The sequence below is a fragment of the Aotus nancymaae genome, unplaced genomic scaffold (genome assembly GCF_030222135.1).
Source record: "Aotus nancymaae isolate 86718 unplaced genomic scaffold, 86718_ANA_hifiasm-v0.15.2.pri h1tg000089l, whole genome shotgun sequence".
Lineage (NCBI taxonomy): Eukaryota > Metazoa > Chordata > Mammalia > Primates > Aotidae > Aotus > Aotus nancymaae.
Window position 1 is genome coordinate 19,365,379 of NW_026988504.1, and position 17,928 is coordinate 19,383,306.

General features: G+C 35.6%; 1 protein-coding gene across 9 annotated transcripts in view; it reads right to left on the reverse strand.

Annotated features, from left to right (window-relative positions):
• Nucleotides 1–17,928, reverse strand: part of TANC2 (tetratricopeptide repeat, ankyrin repeat and coiled-coil containing 2) — a 446,013-nt gene that overhangs the window by 382,710 nt on the left and 45,375 nt on the right. For all 9 annotated transcript variants that reach the window (XM_064369387.1, XM_064369386.1, XM_064369385.1 and 6 more), the window contains exon 2: nt 15,849–15,938. In XM_064369387.1, coding sequence (XP_064225457.1) covers nt 15,849–15,915 — 67 coding nt within the window. In that variant the 5' untranslated portion in view covers nt 15,916–15,938. The remainder of the gene's footprint in view (nt 1–15,848; nt 15,939–17,928) is intronic.

Sequence of the window (17,928 nt, forward strand, 5' to 3'; positions counted from 1 at the left end):
AACCTAGAAAATCCTAAAGATGCTTCCAAAAAGCTCGTAAAACTGGTAAATTCAGTAAAGTTTCAGGATACAAAATCAATATACATAAATCAGTAGTACTGCTACACACCAAGAGCGACCAAGCTGAGAATCAAATTAAGAACACAAACCCTTTTGCAATAGCTACAAAACAATAAAATAAAATACTCAGGAATATACTTAACCACGGAGGTAAAAGACCTCTACAAAAAAATTTACAAAACACTGCTGAAATAAATCATAGATGACACAAAAAAATGGAAAACACATCCCATGTTCACAAATGGGTAGATTCAATATTGTGAAAATGATCACACTGCCAAAAGCAATCTACAAATTCAATGCAATTCTCATCAAAATACTATCATCATTCTTCACAGAAATAGAAAAAACAATCCTAAAATTCATACAGAACCAAAAAAAGAGCCCACATAGCCAAACCAAGACTAAGCAAAAATAATAAATCTGGAGGCATCACATTACCTGACTTCAAACTATACTATAACACTACAGTCACCAAAACAGCATGGTACTGGAATAAAAATAGGCATGTAGACCAATGGAACAGAACAGAGAACCCAGAAATAAAGCCAAATACTTACAGACAGCTGATCTTTGACAAAGCAAACATAAACATAAAGTGGTTAAAGGACACCCTATTCAACAAATGGTGCTGGGATAATTGGCAAGCCACATGTAGGAGAATGAAACTGAAACTGGATCCTCATCTCTCACCTTATACAAAAATTAGCTCAAGATGGATCAAAGTCTTAAAACTAAGACATGAAACCATAAAGATTCTAGAAGGCAGCACCAGAAAAACCTTACCAACATTGGCTTAGGCAAAAATTTCTTGACCAAGAACCTAAAAACAAATGTAACAAAAACAAAGAAAAGTAGATGGGGATTAATTAACCTAAAAACCTTCTGTAAAGCAAAAGAAATAATCAGAAGTGCAAACAGATAACCCACAGAGTGGAAGAAAATCTTCACAAACTATGCATCTGACAAAAAACTAATATCCAGAATCTACCAGAAACTCAAATCAGCAAAAAAAAAAAAAAAAAAAAAAGAAGTGGACTAAGGACATGAACAGACAATTCTCACAAGAATAGTCTGGCCAACAAACATATAAAATTGTCTGCCCAACAAATGGCCAACAAATATATGAAAAAATGCTCAACATCACTGCTACTCTTGCAAGTATGGTCATAATTTAAAAACTCAAAAAATAAGACATTGGCATGGATATGGTGAAAAGGGAAAACTTTTACACTGCTGGTGGGAATGTAAACTAGTACAACCACTATGGAAAACAGTGTGGAGCTTCCTTAAAGAACTGAAAGTAGATCTACCATTTGATCCAGCAGTCCCACTACTAGGTATCTACCCAGAGAAAAAGAAGTCATTATACAAAAAAGACGCTTGCACACCACATTCATAGCAGCACAATTCACAACTGCAAAAATATGGAACCAGACCAAATACCCATCAGACAGTGGATAAGGAAAACATGCTGTGTGTGTGTGTATATATATAATATACATATATATACACACACACACACACATATATATATACACATATAATATTCCATGGTGTGTGTATGTGTATATATATGTATGTGTATATATATATACATATACGTGTGTGTGTGTATGTATATCATACACACACACACACGCACACACACACCATGGAATATTATTGGCCATCAAAAGGAACAAAATAATGGCATTCACAACAACCTGGATGGAACTGAAGACAATTATTCTAAGTTAAGTAACACAGGAATGGAAAACCAAACACTGTATGTTCTCACTTATAAGTGGAAGCTAAGTCATGAGGATGCAAAGGCATAAGAATGATAGAATAAACTTTGGAGACTTGGCGGGGAAGGGTGGGAACAGAGTGAGGGGTAAAGACTACACATTGGGTAGAGTACACTGCTTGGGTAATGAGTACACCAAAATCTCAGAAATCACCACTTATTCATGTAACGTAACACCACCTGTTCCCCCAAAAACCTATTAAAATTAAAAAAAAAGGAAAGAAAAAGAAAAAAATAAAGCCCTAAAATAATCTCGATAGATACAGAAAAAGTATTTGATAAAATTCAATCCATTTATGATAAAAACTTTCAAAAAAGTAGAATTAGGAGGGAACTTCCACAATCCAATCAATGGCAGTACAAAAAATGTTACTGTTAACATTGTACTTTAAAGGTGGAATACTGAATGCCCTACCCTAAGGTTAAGGACAAAACAAGGATGATGATCCCTCAGAGTATTCCTATTCAAAACTGCACTAAAGGTGCTAGCCAAGGCAATAAGAAAAGCTAAAGCAGTAAAAGCCATAAAGGACCAGGCATGGACATTCACACCTGTAATCCCAGCACTTTGGGAGGCTAAGGCAGGAGGATTACTTAAACCACCAGGATTTCAAGGTTACAGTGAGCTATAATGGGACTACTGTATCCCAGCCTGGGTGACAGCAAGACCCTATCCCTTAAAAATAAATGAATAAACAAACAAAACCCCATGAATATTGGAGAAACTAAAACTGTCTATTTGTAGACAAATTTAATTAGTACAGGTTACCTCTGTAGAGGAAATAAACTAATTTTAACAAAAGAAAGAAAACAGAATATTAGAATAAAAGTTCAGAAATGTATTACCCGAAATAATTTCTGGATAAAATTACTAATGACTCCAAATACCTTAGAGATGACATCAAATCGATTTTACTAGCCTTTTTTTTTTTTTTTTAACATTTCTCTAATTATTTGAGTCAAGAACAAAATATCTTTTGAGTTCTGAGATAATTTTTACTTTCCGCTCACTATTCAGCCTTTGGTAATAAAATCAGTGTTTGAAAGTTCAAGTAAGCAAAAAAATTAACATATAGGAGTTAAAAAGTTACAGCAAAGTTTTGCCTTTCAATAGAAAATATATTCATTTTGTTATTCTCTACCCATTAGGTATAGTCATGTATCCCTTAACGATGGGGATGTATTCTGAAAAATGCAACATCAGGCAATTTCATCACTGTACCAACATCATAGCATGTATTTACACAAACCTAGATGGCACAGCCTACTACACACCAAGGCTACATGGACACCCTATTACTCCTAGGCTGCAAACCTGTATAACATATTACTGTACTGAATACTGTAGGGAACTCTAACACAATGGTAAATATTTGTATAACTAAATAGATCTAGGAGAGGCACAGTGGCTTACACCTGTAATCTCTGCACTTTGGGAGACTGAGGCAGACAGATCATTTGAGGTCAGGAGTTCAAGACCAGCCTGGCCAACATGGTGGAACCCCGTTTTTACTTAAAAAAATACAAAAACTCAGGGGGTGCATGCCTGTAATCCCAGCTACTCAGGAGGTTGAGGTGGGAGAATTGCCTGAACCCAGGAGGCGGAGGTTGCAGTAAGCCAACATCGCACCACTGCACTCCAGCCTGGGTGACAGAGCTAGACTCCATCTCAAAGAAACAAACAAAAAATAAATAAAATAAATATATATAAATATAGAAAGGGCACAAAAAAACTGTATTATAATCATATGAGATCACTATCATATATGCATTCCATCACGAATCAAAATGTTATGCAGTGCATGACTGTAGTTATAAAATCTAATAAAAATTCAGCCTCTATCCCGCACAAAATAAGTCTCAATATCCTAAATCAGGGTTGGCAAACTTTTTTTTTCTTTAGAGATCCAGATAGTAAATATTTCAGGATTGTGGACTATACAGTCTATCAGAACTACTTGGATCTGCATTATAACACAAAAGTAGTAAAATCACATGCAATACACTAACATGTGTATGATTATGTTCCAATAAAACTTGATTTGCACATACAGGTAGCTGGCCTACAGGAGACAGTTTACAAATCATTAAAGAGAAATAAATGAACAGGCCACATTTTCTAATCACAGTATGTTAAACTAGAAAATTCTAACGAGGGCTAACACACACATACAATTCAATCTCTGGGAAATTTTAAGGTATTTAAACTACTGAGATCAAAAAGAAAGTCAACTGCAATTACAGACTGTTTAAAAGGTTAATAATAAGATATAAAAATTTATGGAATGCAACATAACCTATATTCATGGAATAATACATAATGTAAATGAGAAAAAAAAACTGGCAAATCTAACAGTTGGATTTTTTTGAAAAAGCCAGTAAAACAGATAAGCCTCAGACAAAGCTAAGAGATAGGAAATACTAAAATATTCAGTATTAGGAGAAACTGAATTTAGCTCAGATGAATACAATGTGTATAGTTTTATGCAAATAAATTTTTATATCTCAATGAAATGGGTAATTTTCTAGGAAAACAATAAATCACCCAAATCACCTAAAGAAAACAAGAAAAAATCTATAACCATAACATTAAAAATACTGTTTAAAAAAAAAAAAAAAGATTACCGATCAGTCATTTTAATGTCTGAGTTCTGTCAGAAGAGTCTGAACCAGAGCAACTCCATCTTGAATAGAGGATGGGTAAAAAAAAGGCTGAGACCTATTGGGCTGAATTCCCAGTAAGTTGGGGCATTCTTAATCACAGAATGAGATGAGATCAGCACAAGATACAGGTCATAAACACCTTGCTGATTAAACAGGTTGCAGAAAAGCCAGCCAGCCAAAACCCACTAAAACCAAGGTGGCAACAAGAGTGACCGCTAGGCATCCTCACTGCTACACTCCCACCAATGCCAAGACAGCTTGCGAATGCCAAGGCAACGACAGGATGTTACCCTATATGGTCTAAAAAGGAGAGGCATAAATAATCCACCCTTTGTCTAGCACATAAAGAAATAATCATAAAAATGGTCAAGCAGCAGCCCTCAGGGCTGCTCTATGAAGCAGCCATCCTTTTATCCCTCTACTTTCTTAATAAACTTGCTTTCACTCTATGGACTAGCCCTGAATTCTTCCTTGCACAGAATCCAAAAATCCTCTCTTGGGGTCTGGATCGGGACCCCTTTCCAGTAATAGTTCTATTAAACTTTCAAGGAATAATTTATATGATGGATAAGCACCACAAAATACAGAAATTATCACAACTCATCTTGTAAAGTTAGTATAACCCTAATAGTAAAACAACACTGAAAAGGATGAAAATAAAACAATGGAAATAGATGTGAATGCTTGAGTGTGAATATGTGTGTCTATCTGATGAAAAGCACTATTAATTACTGAATTGCTACAAATTTGTGGAATATAAACAAAATCAGTCAGTTCAGATTTATTCCAAATGCAATTTCAAGGTTCCTAGCACTTAGTTCACTCTCTAGCCACATTTTATTTTACAGCACAGTATCCTCTGCCACCAAACCAGAATCCTTATTTTCTGTTATAAAGCCACATTTTGATACTTCCTTGAAAGACTTCATTTCAGCACAAACTCAAAACTCTAACATCCTCCTGTAAGCCTGTGAAATCAAAACAGGTTATCTACTTCAAAGATAGAATGATGGGACAGGCAGCGGGTAAATATTCCCATGCCAAAAAGGAGAGAAGCAAAAAGAAAGGAGTAATTGGCCCCAAGCAAGTCCCAAACTGAACAAAGCAGACATTGAATCTTACAACTCCAGAATAATAGCATATTCCTGTAGTCTCAGCTATGTGGGAGGCTGAAGCAGAAGAATATTTGAGCCCAGGAATTTGAGTCCAGCCTGGGCAACATAGCTAGACCTCATTCTCTTAAAAATAAATCCACACACACAAAATAATATTTCATTCCGTGTGCCACCACCTGGACACGCTAGGGCAGGGCCAGGATGAGCTTTCAAGGCCTCAGGCAACCCAGCTCCCATGACTTTGCTGGACCCAGCCCACATATCTGTTCTCACAGGATAGAGTTGTACACTGTTGCTTATAGCTTTCCCAGGCCAGCATCAAATGCTGCCAGTGGCTAAAGCAGCAGTCCCACTTTCAAGTCCCCCATAGGCACTGTCCTTGTAGGGAACCTCTGTGGTAGCTGCAACCCACAAAAATTTTCACTTGGGCCTGTGGGCTTTCTATGACAGTCTTTAAAATCTTGGTGAAGAAAAGCACTCTTGCATACCTCTTGCATTCTGCACACCTGCAGATTTAGCAACACATAGACACAGCCAGGCTTACTGCAAGAGTCCTCTGGAGCTGTGGCACAAACCACATCTAGGCCCACTTGAACCACAGCATGTTGCTGCCACGGTTTGTGGCAGGTACCTTTTGGAGAGGTGAGTCAAGCTGTAGCTGGGGCCACTTGAGTCACACAGCTGCAGCCGCCAAGCAACACCACACTGGCATACAAGGAGTAGACACCTGAAGTCCTGGGTAGTGGCCTATCTCCAAACGCCATTCAGCCTCCTCAGTCTCTGGGCCTGTGATGGGAGGTACAGCCTCCAAGATCTCTGAAATGCCTTGAGGACCATTTTCCCATTATTTTGATGACTAGCACCTGGCTCCCTATTCATGCTAATCTCTTTAGTAACTGGTCACCAGGTCCCACCTTTGTTTTGTCTTTCCAAACATTTTTTCATTCTTCACATGGCCAGCCTGGGAATTTTTGAAATTTTTGTGCTCTGCTTCCCTTTTAATTACAAATTATATATTTAAATCATCCCTTTGCTCCCATAGCTCACTGTAAGTGACCAAAAGTAGCTACACAGCATCTTGAGCACTTTGCTACTTAGATATTCTTCCATCAGAAATCCTTGTTTGTCATTATTAAATTCCACCTTCCATAAGGCCCTAGAGCATGAACACATTGCAGCCAAGCTCTTTGCTATTTATTAACAAGAATAGCCTTTATTCTGGTACCCAACAAGATATTACTCATTTACCTATGAAACCTCATCAGAATGGTCTTTATTGTCCACATTTCTATCAACATTCTGCTCATGACCACTTCTGTAGTCTCAAAGAAGTTCCAGATTCTCCTAGTCCTGGGACTTCTTGGTGTCTTCACCAGAATTACCCTTAATGCTCTGTTCATGGCAATACAGGCTTTTTCTAGCCTGCTCCTCCAATCTATTATTCACTTCCAAGCTGCTTCTACATTTTCAAGTATTGTTATAGCAACAACTCCATTCTCTTAGTACCAATTTTGTCTTAGTCCATTTTCTGTTGCTATAACAGAATACTTGAGACTGGATAATTTATAAAGAAAAGAGGTTTATTTTGGCTCACAGCTGTGAAGGATGGGAAGTCCAAGATCAGGTGGCCCATCTGTTGAGAGCCTCGTGATGCTTCAACTCATGGGAGAGACCACAAGGTCGAGTGGGCACATTTGACAGAGACGGGGGAAATGAAGGGTGACCTGCTTTATAACAATCAGCTCTCATAAAACTAATGCAGTCTCATGAAAAAGACATTAATTCACCTTAAGGACCTACTCATCTCTTAAAAGTACTCTCCCAATGCTGCCACATTGGGGACGACACCTCAACATGAGTTTTGGTGAGACCACTTTATATTCAAACCACAGCATTCTGGAAGAAAAAATATATTTTTATAGTATAAACATAATTGTGGTCGGGTGTGGTGGCTCACGCCTGTAATCCCAGCACTTTCAGAGGCCGGTGTAGGCGGATCACGAGGTCTGGAGATCAAGACCACCCGGGCCAACATGGTGAAACCCTGTCTCTACTAAAAATACAAAAAAATTAGCTGGGCGTGGTGGCACACGCCTGTAGTCCCAGCTACTCGGGAGGCTGAGGCAGAAGAATTGCTTGAATCCTGGAGGTGGAGACTGCAGTGAGCTGAGATTGCACCACTGCACTATAGCCTGGTGACAGTGCGAGACTCTGTATCAAAAAAAAAAAACAAAAAAAACTTGCATTGCATACTATTGCACATGGTTTATTATGAGTATTCATTATTCAGAGTGCAATAAAAATTTTAACTAAGTTGAACACGCAATGGGCAAAAAAATTCCAGTGATGTGGTATGCATATTTGTCCCTTTCAAATCTCATGCTGAAATGCAACCCCCAATGTTGGAGATGGGGCCTCAGAGGTGTCTGGGTCATGAGGGTAGATGCCTCATGAATGACTGGTGCCCTCCCCATGGTAATGAGGGAGTTCTCACTTTAGGAGTTCATATAAGAGCTGGTTGTTTAAAAGAGCTTCTGCTCCCCTCCCTGGTTTCTTCTCTTGTCATGTGACACACCTGCTCCTGCTTCAACTTCCCCCATGAGTTAAAGTTTCCTGAGACCTTACCAGAAGCCAAGCAGATGCCAGTGCCATGCTTCTTGTACAGCCTGCAGAACTGTGAGCCAAATAAACATCTTTTCTTTATCATTACTCACTCTCAAGTATTCCTTTATAGCAATGCAAAATGGACTAATATAAACAATAACACATGATAACGACATACTCTGTATTTACAGTTGTACTGACTTTTATGTACATGGGATGTACAGAATTTAACCCAAACTCAAATATCAAGCAACTAGCATACTATCCTTAGTACTTAATGATTAATGAATAAATATTTGTTGACAGAAACTAAACACATGATCAACAAAAGTAAAACTGCCTGGCAGCAACATCATGAGACCACCAAGCCCAGCTAATTTTTGTATTTTTAGTAGAGATGGGGTTGTGCCATATTGGCCAGGCTGGTCTCTCCTGACCTCATGATCCACCCACCTCAGCCTCCCAAAGTGCTGGGATTACAGGCATGAGCCACCACACCCGGCCTTAATGATGTTTTTAATTGCTGCACCATTTTATAAAATACTGTTTCAACACATAATAGTGTTGTTTAAATTTTTTTTTTCCAATTGAAAAAGTTCTGTTAATTTTCTGATGTACAAACATCTTTGTATTCCTGGAATAATTTCCACTTCTTACAGTACATTACGAGCAATTATCTGTGTTTAAGTTTTATGTACTTTGTTCACTTTTGTTTCTCTATCTCTTGCCTTCCACACATTGTCCAAAAGCTGTTATGCTTATGATACTTATCTTTCTGAATTCTTGAATATCTGAAACTGCCAGTATCTCCCCACCAGCATAGCTGAGTAATGATTTACCAAAAGAATCACACAATGATAACCAAACAATGGCATTACTTGATTCAAAGAAGCATATCTGAAGTTTTTTAATTGCATAATTTAAGGGGATAAAATTAGGAAAAATAAGAAAATATATGTAAACATTTACTATATATGAACTTTTAGAAAACACAGAAACACATAACTCGTTTAATTAAAATTTATTTAATTATAACTCATTTAATTAAAAAGAACCACATAGTGATTTTTTTTTTACAAAACTTTTTTTAAAAAACTTTACAAGTTTTTAAAAAACTTGTAGAATATTTAATCCTACAAGCATCAGAAAAAAATAATTTTCACATCATAAATCTTAATTAACTGTTATAAAATTCAAGGCCAATATTCTCATGTCCTTAGGGGGAAAACTCTGCCAGATAAAATTTATCTTATTTTAATAAACTTGATATAAACACTATTTCTGTGAAATATTTATCTAGTGGCCCACACAAAAATTCAGATGAGCTATTTAAAAGACAAATTAGGACAGACAATTCCCTTCATTACAAATGCTTTTTAAACTAAATACCAAGATGATTTCTAAAAAAATCCCAAAATTACATACCTGTGAGAAAACTTCCCTTATTAACCCTAAAAATAAGCCATGAGCCAAAATTAATATAAAGAATAAAGTATCTACCCAATTATTATTAAGGATTAAGGAAAAAACTGTAATAATAAAAACACTAATGATATCTTTCCATAAATACACTTTTTCTCTTAACATAACATTTATTGTTGCCTTGGAATAATCTCTTAGTACAAAAAAAATTCTGATTCTCTACAAATAGAGTTCTCTGCATACACAATACAAAGCCCTATTTTTATAACAATTCTAAATTGTAAACAATCTGCATGAAAAGCCAGGGAATAAATATCAGAATCAAACTCCTAAAAATAATTATTGACATAAGTAAATACCCAGAAAATCAAAGGAATTCGCTATAATACTACAAGTAGAACCTTGACATGTATGGATTTAACAATATAATCTCTACTAAAGCAGTATTCAAAAGTCTAGTATGATGTCTTCCTCTAATAAGGATAGTATGAGTCACTTATCTGGTCTAAGGTCAAGTACTCTTGTGAAGTAAGAGAAAATGCTAATGCTACTCTCAAAAGTGAACAACTGAAGGCATCTATGAAAATGATGGCTCTAGGCCAGAAAATACATTTGGGATAAACCATTCTTTTAAATGTCAAATTTGAAAGCAGCTTGAATCTATAACATGATTAGTCCCAATATATATTTAAAAGAAAATATCAAAAAGTGGACAGTGGGGTGATGTCAATGAAAATGAAGAAGTAAGGACATCCAGAATTTCTCTTCTCCAAAAATGCAATGAAAAAACTGGTAAAACTGTCAAAATAAACTTAATCAAAGGCTTGCAGCAATCCAGGCAACATATATTCAAGAATAATGTCTGAAGGTTGGTAAAAACAGCAAGCTTTGTGGCATTTTAACTTGCTCTATTCCTGTCCCCTCTCTCCAGCTATGCAGTAACCTTAATAGTCAACAAACTACAGTCATGGAAAAACAACAGCCTGGCAGTCACTGGAATGGGCAAAAGAGGACTATATTTCCTTCAAAGCTTTATTTCCAAAGAACTGTCATTATTTCACCTGTCTACTAGTTCCTGGGAATATTCCACCCACAAAGCTGTCTATTTGATCCTACTCAGAGCTTGCTCAGTATAAAAAGTCCCTTGACAAAGACTGGAAGGCACTTTAGAAAATTTCTGTCTAGTATGAATTGACCACTAAACAAACCAAGCAGAGACTTTAGTGGCCATGCACAATAACACAGATTCTGGAGAATTAGTTCAGAGAAGTCACTAAACAAACAAACACAACAACATCAATCAATCCCTGGGAAGGAGGAGAATCTGATTTCCAGAGATGATACATTATATATTCTAAAACGTCCAAGATTCAACAAAAAATTATGAGACAGACAAAGACACAAGAAAGTATGGCCTATACACAAAGGGCAAAATGCAAGCAATAGACATTATCTCTGAGGGAAGCCTTGATGTTGGAGATATAAGCAACTTTAAATTGTCTATTTTATATATGTTCAAAAAACTAAAGTATACTCTATGTCAGAGAGTGTGAGAACAATATCTCACCAAATAAATGATACCAATAAACAGATTTAAAAATTTAAAGAATCAAACAGAAATTCTGGTGTTGAAAAACTCAATAACTGAAAAAAAAAATTCTGTAGAAGTGATAGCAGATTTGAGCAGACAAAAAAATCAGTGAATTTAGAGATAGATCAATTGAGATTATACAACCTGAGGAACAGAAAGAAAAGCATGAAAAGTAAGATAAGTCAAAAGAAAATATCCAGCATAAAGCATATAGAGACAAAAGAATTTACAAAAACTACAGGAGTCAGAGATGATATGCATATGGTCTATCAAATGTGTAACTGGAGCTTTAGGAAAAATGAAGAAAAAAATGAGAAAAATTCCAAAACTGACAAATGACATCATGCCACAGAGTCAACAAATTCGACAAACATAAATAAAAACATAAATAGAAGATAAAGATTTTTTTTTTTTTTGAGAAAAGGTCTTACTTTGTCACCTAGGCAGGAGTGCAGTGGCCCAATCTTGGCTCACTGCAACCTCTGCTTCCCAAGCTCAAGCGTTTCTCCTGCCTCGGCTTCCCAATTAGCTGGGATTACAGGCATGTGCCAATATATATGGCTAATTTATGCATTTTTAGTAGAGACTGGATTTTGCCATGTTGGTCAGGCTGGTCTCGAACTTCTGGCCTCAAATGATCCGCCTGCCTCAGCCTCCCAAAGTGTTGGGATTATTAGGCGTGAGTGACTGCACTTGGCAAGAGGATTTTTTAAATGATAAAGATAAAAAAGAAAATACTCTTAGGAAAATCAATATAAATCTAAAAACTTAAAAGAGAAAAAAGGCAGTTGCCTTTAAAGAAGTAGCAATTAGACTGACAGCTGATCACCAGAAAAAAATGGAAGAAGCCAGAAGACAATAAACAACACTGTAAAATACTGAAAGAAAATAACTGCACCCTAGAATTATACTCCCAATAAAAGTATCCTAGAAATAGCCAGGTAGAGTGGCACCCACTTTTAGGCCTAGCTCCTTGGGTGGCTAAGACAGGAGGATCACCTGAGCCCGGGAGTCTAACGCTGCAGTGCACTAGGATTACACCTATAAATAGCCATCGTACTTTACACTGGAAAACACAGAGATCCCATCTCTTTAAGAATAAAAAAAAAAAAAAAAACCTCACAAAAACAAAGGCAAAATAAAACATTTTCAGATAAACAAAAGTAAAGTTTGTCATAAGACAATTCCTACTAAAGGAAATTCTAAAAGGGTGTTCTTCGCCAGGCATGGTGCCTTATGCCTAAATTCCTAATGCTTTGGGAAGCCAAAGTAGGAGGATCAATTGAGGGTAAGAGTTGAAGACCAGCCTGGGAAACATAACAAGATCCATCTCTACAAACAAAAATTTTTTAATTAGCCAGGTGCAGTGGTATGTACATGTAGTCCTAGCTACTCCAGAATCTGAGGTGGGAGGAATGCTTGAGCCTATGAGTTTGAGGTTACAGTGAGCTCTCACAGTGCCACTGCACTCCAGCCTGGGTGACAGTGTGAGACCCTGTCTCTAAAAGTAAACTAAAATAAAATGAAAGGTGTTCTTCAGATAAAGTTACTTCTATCTAGAAAGTCAGGGATGCAGGAAGGAATGAAAATCAATGAAAATGTCAAATATATGGGCATATCTAAGTAACAATGACTACATAGAACAACAGTAACATCTTGTCGAGTTTAAAAACAGGTGAAGAGAATCTAAAGCTCTTGCATTGTCCAAGAAGAGGGTAAAAATACCAATTAAATATCAAACTTTGATAAGCTAAGGATTGTTTTAATCTTTAGGGTATCTATTGAAAGAATTTCAAAAGGGTATATAATTTCAAAGTTAATAGAGGAAAATATGGAATAAAAAATGTTTTGAGTCCAGGCATGGTGACTCACACCTGTAACCCCAATGTTTGGAAGGCCAAAGCGTGAGGACTGCTTGAGCCCAGGAGTTCAAGAACAGCCTGAACAAAGTACTGAGATCTCATCTCTACAAAAAATTTTTTAAAAAATTAGCTGGGTGTGGTGGTGTACACCTGCAGTCCCAGCTACTCAGGAGGCTGAGGTGGGAGTCCTGCTTGAGGTCAGGAGGTTCAGGCTGCAGTGAGCTGTGTTTGTGCCCCTAGACTCCAGACTGGGCAACAGAGTGAGACACCGTCTCAAAAAAAAAAGTTTTGATCAATGCAAAAGAAAGAAAGAGAGGAAAGAGAAAGAAAGACAGGAGAAAAAGAAGCAGAGAACAGACAGGCCAAGTAGAAAGCACACAGATACCTAAATAGATGACTGACCAAATTAATGTAACCCAAAGGCTTCCTTAAAAGAAAAAGCATGTTTGAATAAAAAAAAAGAAAACCCAAGTATATGCTATAACAGCATAAGCACACAGAAATGTTCAAAGTAAAAGAATGAAAGAAATCATACTTTTTGCAAATATTAATCAAAAAAAACCATAGAGTACTTATATTGATATGTGGAAAAAATAAACTTTTAAACAAGTCATTATTAGGAATAGAGACATTTCATAATGGTAAAATAGTCAATTCATACGGAAGATGTAACAATCCTAAACTTGAATGTTCCTAATAAGACAGCTTCCAAACATATAAAGCAAAAATTCTCAGGAACTAGCAGGAGAAATAAGCAAATTCATAATCACAGTGTGGTATTTTACCATACCTTTCTCAGTAAATAATTTTTTTAAATAAGTAAGGATATGAAATATTTGAGGGCCATCATTAACAAAACTGACCTACACTATATCCAATAACTATGAGATTCACATTATTTTCAGGTACATTCAGAACATTCACCAAAACTTATCATATGATGAACTGTAAAGCAAAACTCAATAAATATCAAAAGAATAATATAATATGGAATAGATTCTCTGATAATAGTATTCTAGCTTTTATTCTGATAATTCTATTCTGATAATAGAATTCTAGCTTTAAGCTAGAATTCGCTAGAATTCAATAATAAGAAGGATGATGTAGTAAAACAAACAAACAAAAAAAGCATATTTGTCTCTGCTCATTTCCTGGCACACGGCTCTAAAACTTTCAGAGTCTTCAGAGTGATAAGTGGTTTCCTATAAACTAACAAGATAAATGGTAGGTACCTGGGGGCTCCTGAATAGCCTCAGGATAGGGGCTTGCTGCCAGGGGGGCCAACCCAGAGCAGAGGGTTGAAACTTTCACTCAGACCCTCTGACTTCTGGAGAGGAGAGATGGGCTGGAGTTTGGGTTCATTACCAATAACCAATGAATTAATCATATCTGCATAATGGAGCCTCCGTAAAAACCCAGAAGGATGGCGTTCAATAGGATTCTGGGTTGATTAACACATGGAAGATGCTGAGAGGTAGCATACCCAAAAAGGGCATGGAAGCCCAGGGCCCTTTCCCCCATACTTTGCCCTACCCACATCTTCCATCAGACTGTTCCTCAAGTGTATTCTTTAATAAGCCAATAATCTTGTAAAGAAACTGTTTTCCTGAGTTGTGTGCACCTGAGACAGGGGTCATGGGAAAATAACAGAACCTGAGACAGGGGTCATGGGAACTCTGATTTGTAGCCAAGTTGGACAGAAGTTGTGGGTAACCTGGGGATCCAAAACGTGCAATTGGTATCTGCAGTGAAAAACAGTCTTGTAGGACTGAGATCATAACCCATGGGGTCTGTGCTAACTCAGGGTAGATAGTGTCAGAATTGAAATTAATTGTAGGACATCCAGTTGGTATCTACCAGAGAACTGAATTGAATCATTGTAGAAAAGAAAAAAAAAAAAACCCACGTATTTGGTGGCCAGAAACACTGGTGGGAGCAGTGGAGGAAAAAGAGTTTTCCTTTTGTTGATGTAGGGGAGTTTGTTCTTACAATAAGATAAACAAAAATCATCTAAAGTTTGGAAATTCTTAAGTATACTTCTAAATATGTAAGAGTCAAGAAGAAATCATAATCTGAATTACAGAAACATTTTGAAATGAATGATAATAAATATGTTACCAATGTAAATTTATAAACTGCAGAAAAATAAGTTGAAAAGATTATGAAGATACAACAGAAGTCTACCATTCATTAATAAAAAACAAATATTCTAATACATTTCTTTTCAATATTTTCTACCAAAAACATATATATAGTTTTGTTTATTTACCTTAAAAGCCTAAGACTTAACTCTTTGTTCTAAAAAAAACCCACAAACTTTATTTTAATGCCTATAAAAATATTCAACTTATATTTTACTTTCTGTATAAATCTTGAGGACAGTTTTTATTTTTATAATTTCCTTCCCCAAAGAGTACCTAGGACTGCAATAATCACGTGCTAATTCAAAAAAATAAATTTAGATCTAGAAGGTTTTTAATAAGCAAATGCACAGAAACATTACTGTCTCATATATTAGAAATAAATATTTTTCCTCACAAGCTTTTCCTTTCTCTCGACTGTTCCTGATAAGCATTCAAGTGTTGCTACCTCTTAATAGATATGAAAGCCTAAAGAAATGTAAACTTTCTTTTAACTTCTAAGTTAAGCATTTAATAAAGTATTATAGTATTAATTCAGGACCCTAAAAGAACTTATATTTCTTAAATATCACACACAATAAATGTAGCACACTCACTTACCACTTGACCTGTTTTTACGACTTGATTTCCCACCAGTAAGCAGCATCTTGAGACTATTCCGAAACATGGTTATACTATTCTACTGCAAAACTGTAAAAGAAAATATAGGAAAATGTGTTTAAGAAAACTTGATTTTCATAGCACAACAGGGTGACTATAGTCACTAACTGTACATTTTTAAACTAACTTCAAGAGTGCAATTGGACTGTTTTCAACTCAATAAATAAATGCTTGAGGGGATACCCCATTCTTCATAATGTGCTTATTTCACGTTGCATGCCTGTATCAAAACATCTCATGTACCCCATAAATATATACACCTACTATGTACCCATAAAATGCATAACTAAATAAAAATTTCAAAAAAGAAAACTTGATTGTCTATCCAAAATACTAAGAATTTAAAAATTCATTATAAAGAATTAACTATGTTTACTCCATAAATATATACAACTATTTATCCATAATTTATAATGAAAATTTAAAAAAAACTAAAAGTGCTAAATCAAAACAAGACAATTAACTATGTTTAAATATATAGTACAAAACTGTAACTATATGACAAAAAAGACTATTAAACATTTAAATACTTCCTTAAAAGAATACTACAATACTTTTGACTACACTAAGAAATAAAGGTAAGTATCACTGAAGATACACAGAAATAGAACACATAATTAGGTAGCTATAAATACTGTCTACCTTTCACTTGACTCTCCATTCTTGGACAATTTTCCCACATGATGCGCAAACACACACACACCCACACACACATTCTAGAAACTTATAGCACCTGCAGAATTTCCATTGGTGAAGCCAGAATTCTATCTCATAAGACTATAGCCACACAGGAATCCGTGCCTATTCTATGTCCCACTCCTACCAAAGGAAAACACTCTGACTGCTTTGGATTACATCTTCACTCATCTTCTCAAGAATTTTATCTTAAAAAATCATCTTCCTTTTCTCTCACACAGCTTTAATTTTTTTCTCTCTCCTGAATCATTCCAATCATAACATAAACATATTTTAGTCTATCTTGTCCAAAAAGCCCCACTCTTTACTCCATCACAGTTCAATTACTGCTCTTACATCCTCACTCTTCTTCACAGCAAAATTTCCCGAAAGTGCTGTAAGTGTTTGGTGTGTCCAGCAGATTAAATAGAGCAAACATGAAGTGGGACACAGGTCAACAGAAAATATCCAAACCAAAGCACAGAGAGATAAAGACAAAACATTATAGAAAAGAGTACTAGACGCATATGGAACCACTGAAAAGTTCTAACGTATGTATAACTGAAATTTCATAATAGTGTGAAAATTGGGAAGAAGCAATATATGAAGTGCTAGCAACCAAGAATTGTCTAACATTAATTAAAGACATGAAGCCACAACTGAAAGAAGCTTGTCAAACTCAAGCAGAATAACTACAAAGAAAAACACTAAGCAAATCATAGCCAAATCGCTAAAAACTAAAGATAATCTTTAAAACAGCCAGACCCCAAAAAACACATTTAAAGTAGCAACAATCAACAGAAATGATGAATAGCAAAAAATAATGACATAAAAATTCTGAAAAAAAAACAAAAACAAAAACAAAAAAAAAACACAACTGGTGCCAATCAAGCAATTTACTCTCAGCTTAAAATATCTTTGCAAAATAAAAGTCAAAAGAAAAAACAAAGAATTTATTCCTAAAAGAGTTCTTCCAACAGAAAGAAAATAATACTAGAAAAAAGCATATAAATGCACAAAGGAAGAGCCATTGTAAGGGCAAATATGTTAGTATTAACAAGTAATGACTATAAAAATAACATTGATAGGCTGTTCTTTAAAATATATAGAGATGTAAAATGCGTGACAACAATAAAAAAGGAAGGAGTAGGGTAAATGGAATGGAAGTTTCTAAGATATCTGTTTTACCAAAGAAGAGAAGAAGTAATAATTCATGTTAGACTTCAATAACTTAAAAACTCATGTAGTAATCTCTAGGATATTCATTAAAAGCAAACTGAGGAGATGAAAAGAATAATTTAAAACATCTGACTAAACCAAAGAAAGTAAGACATAAGAGAAAAAG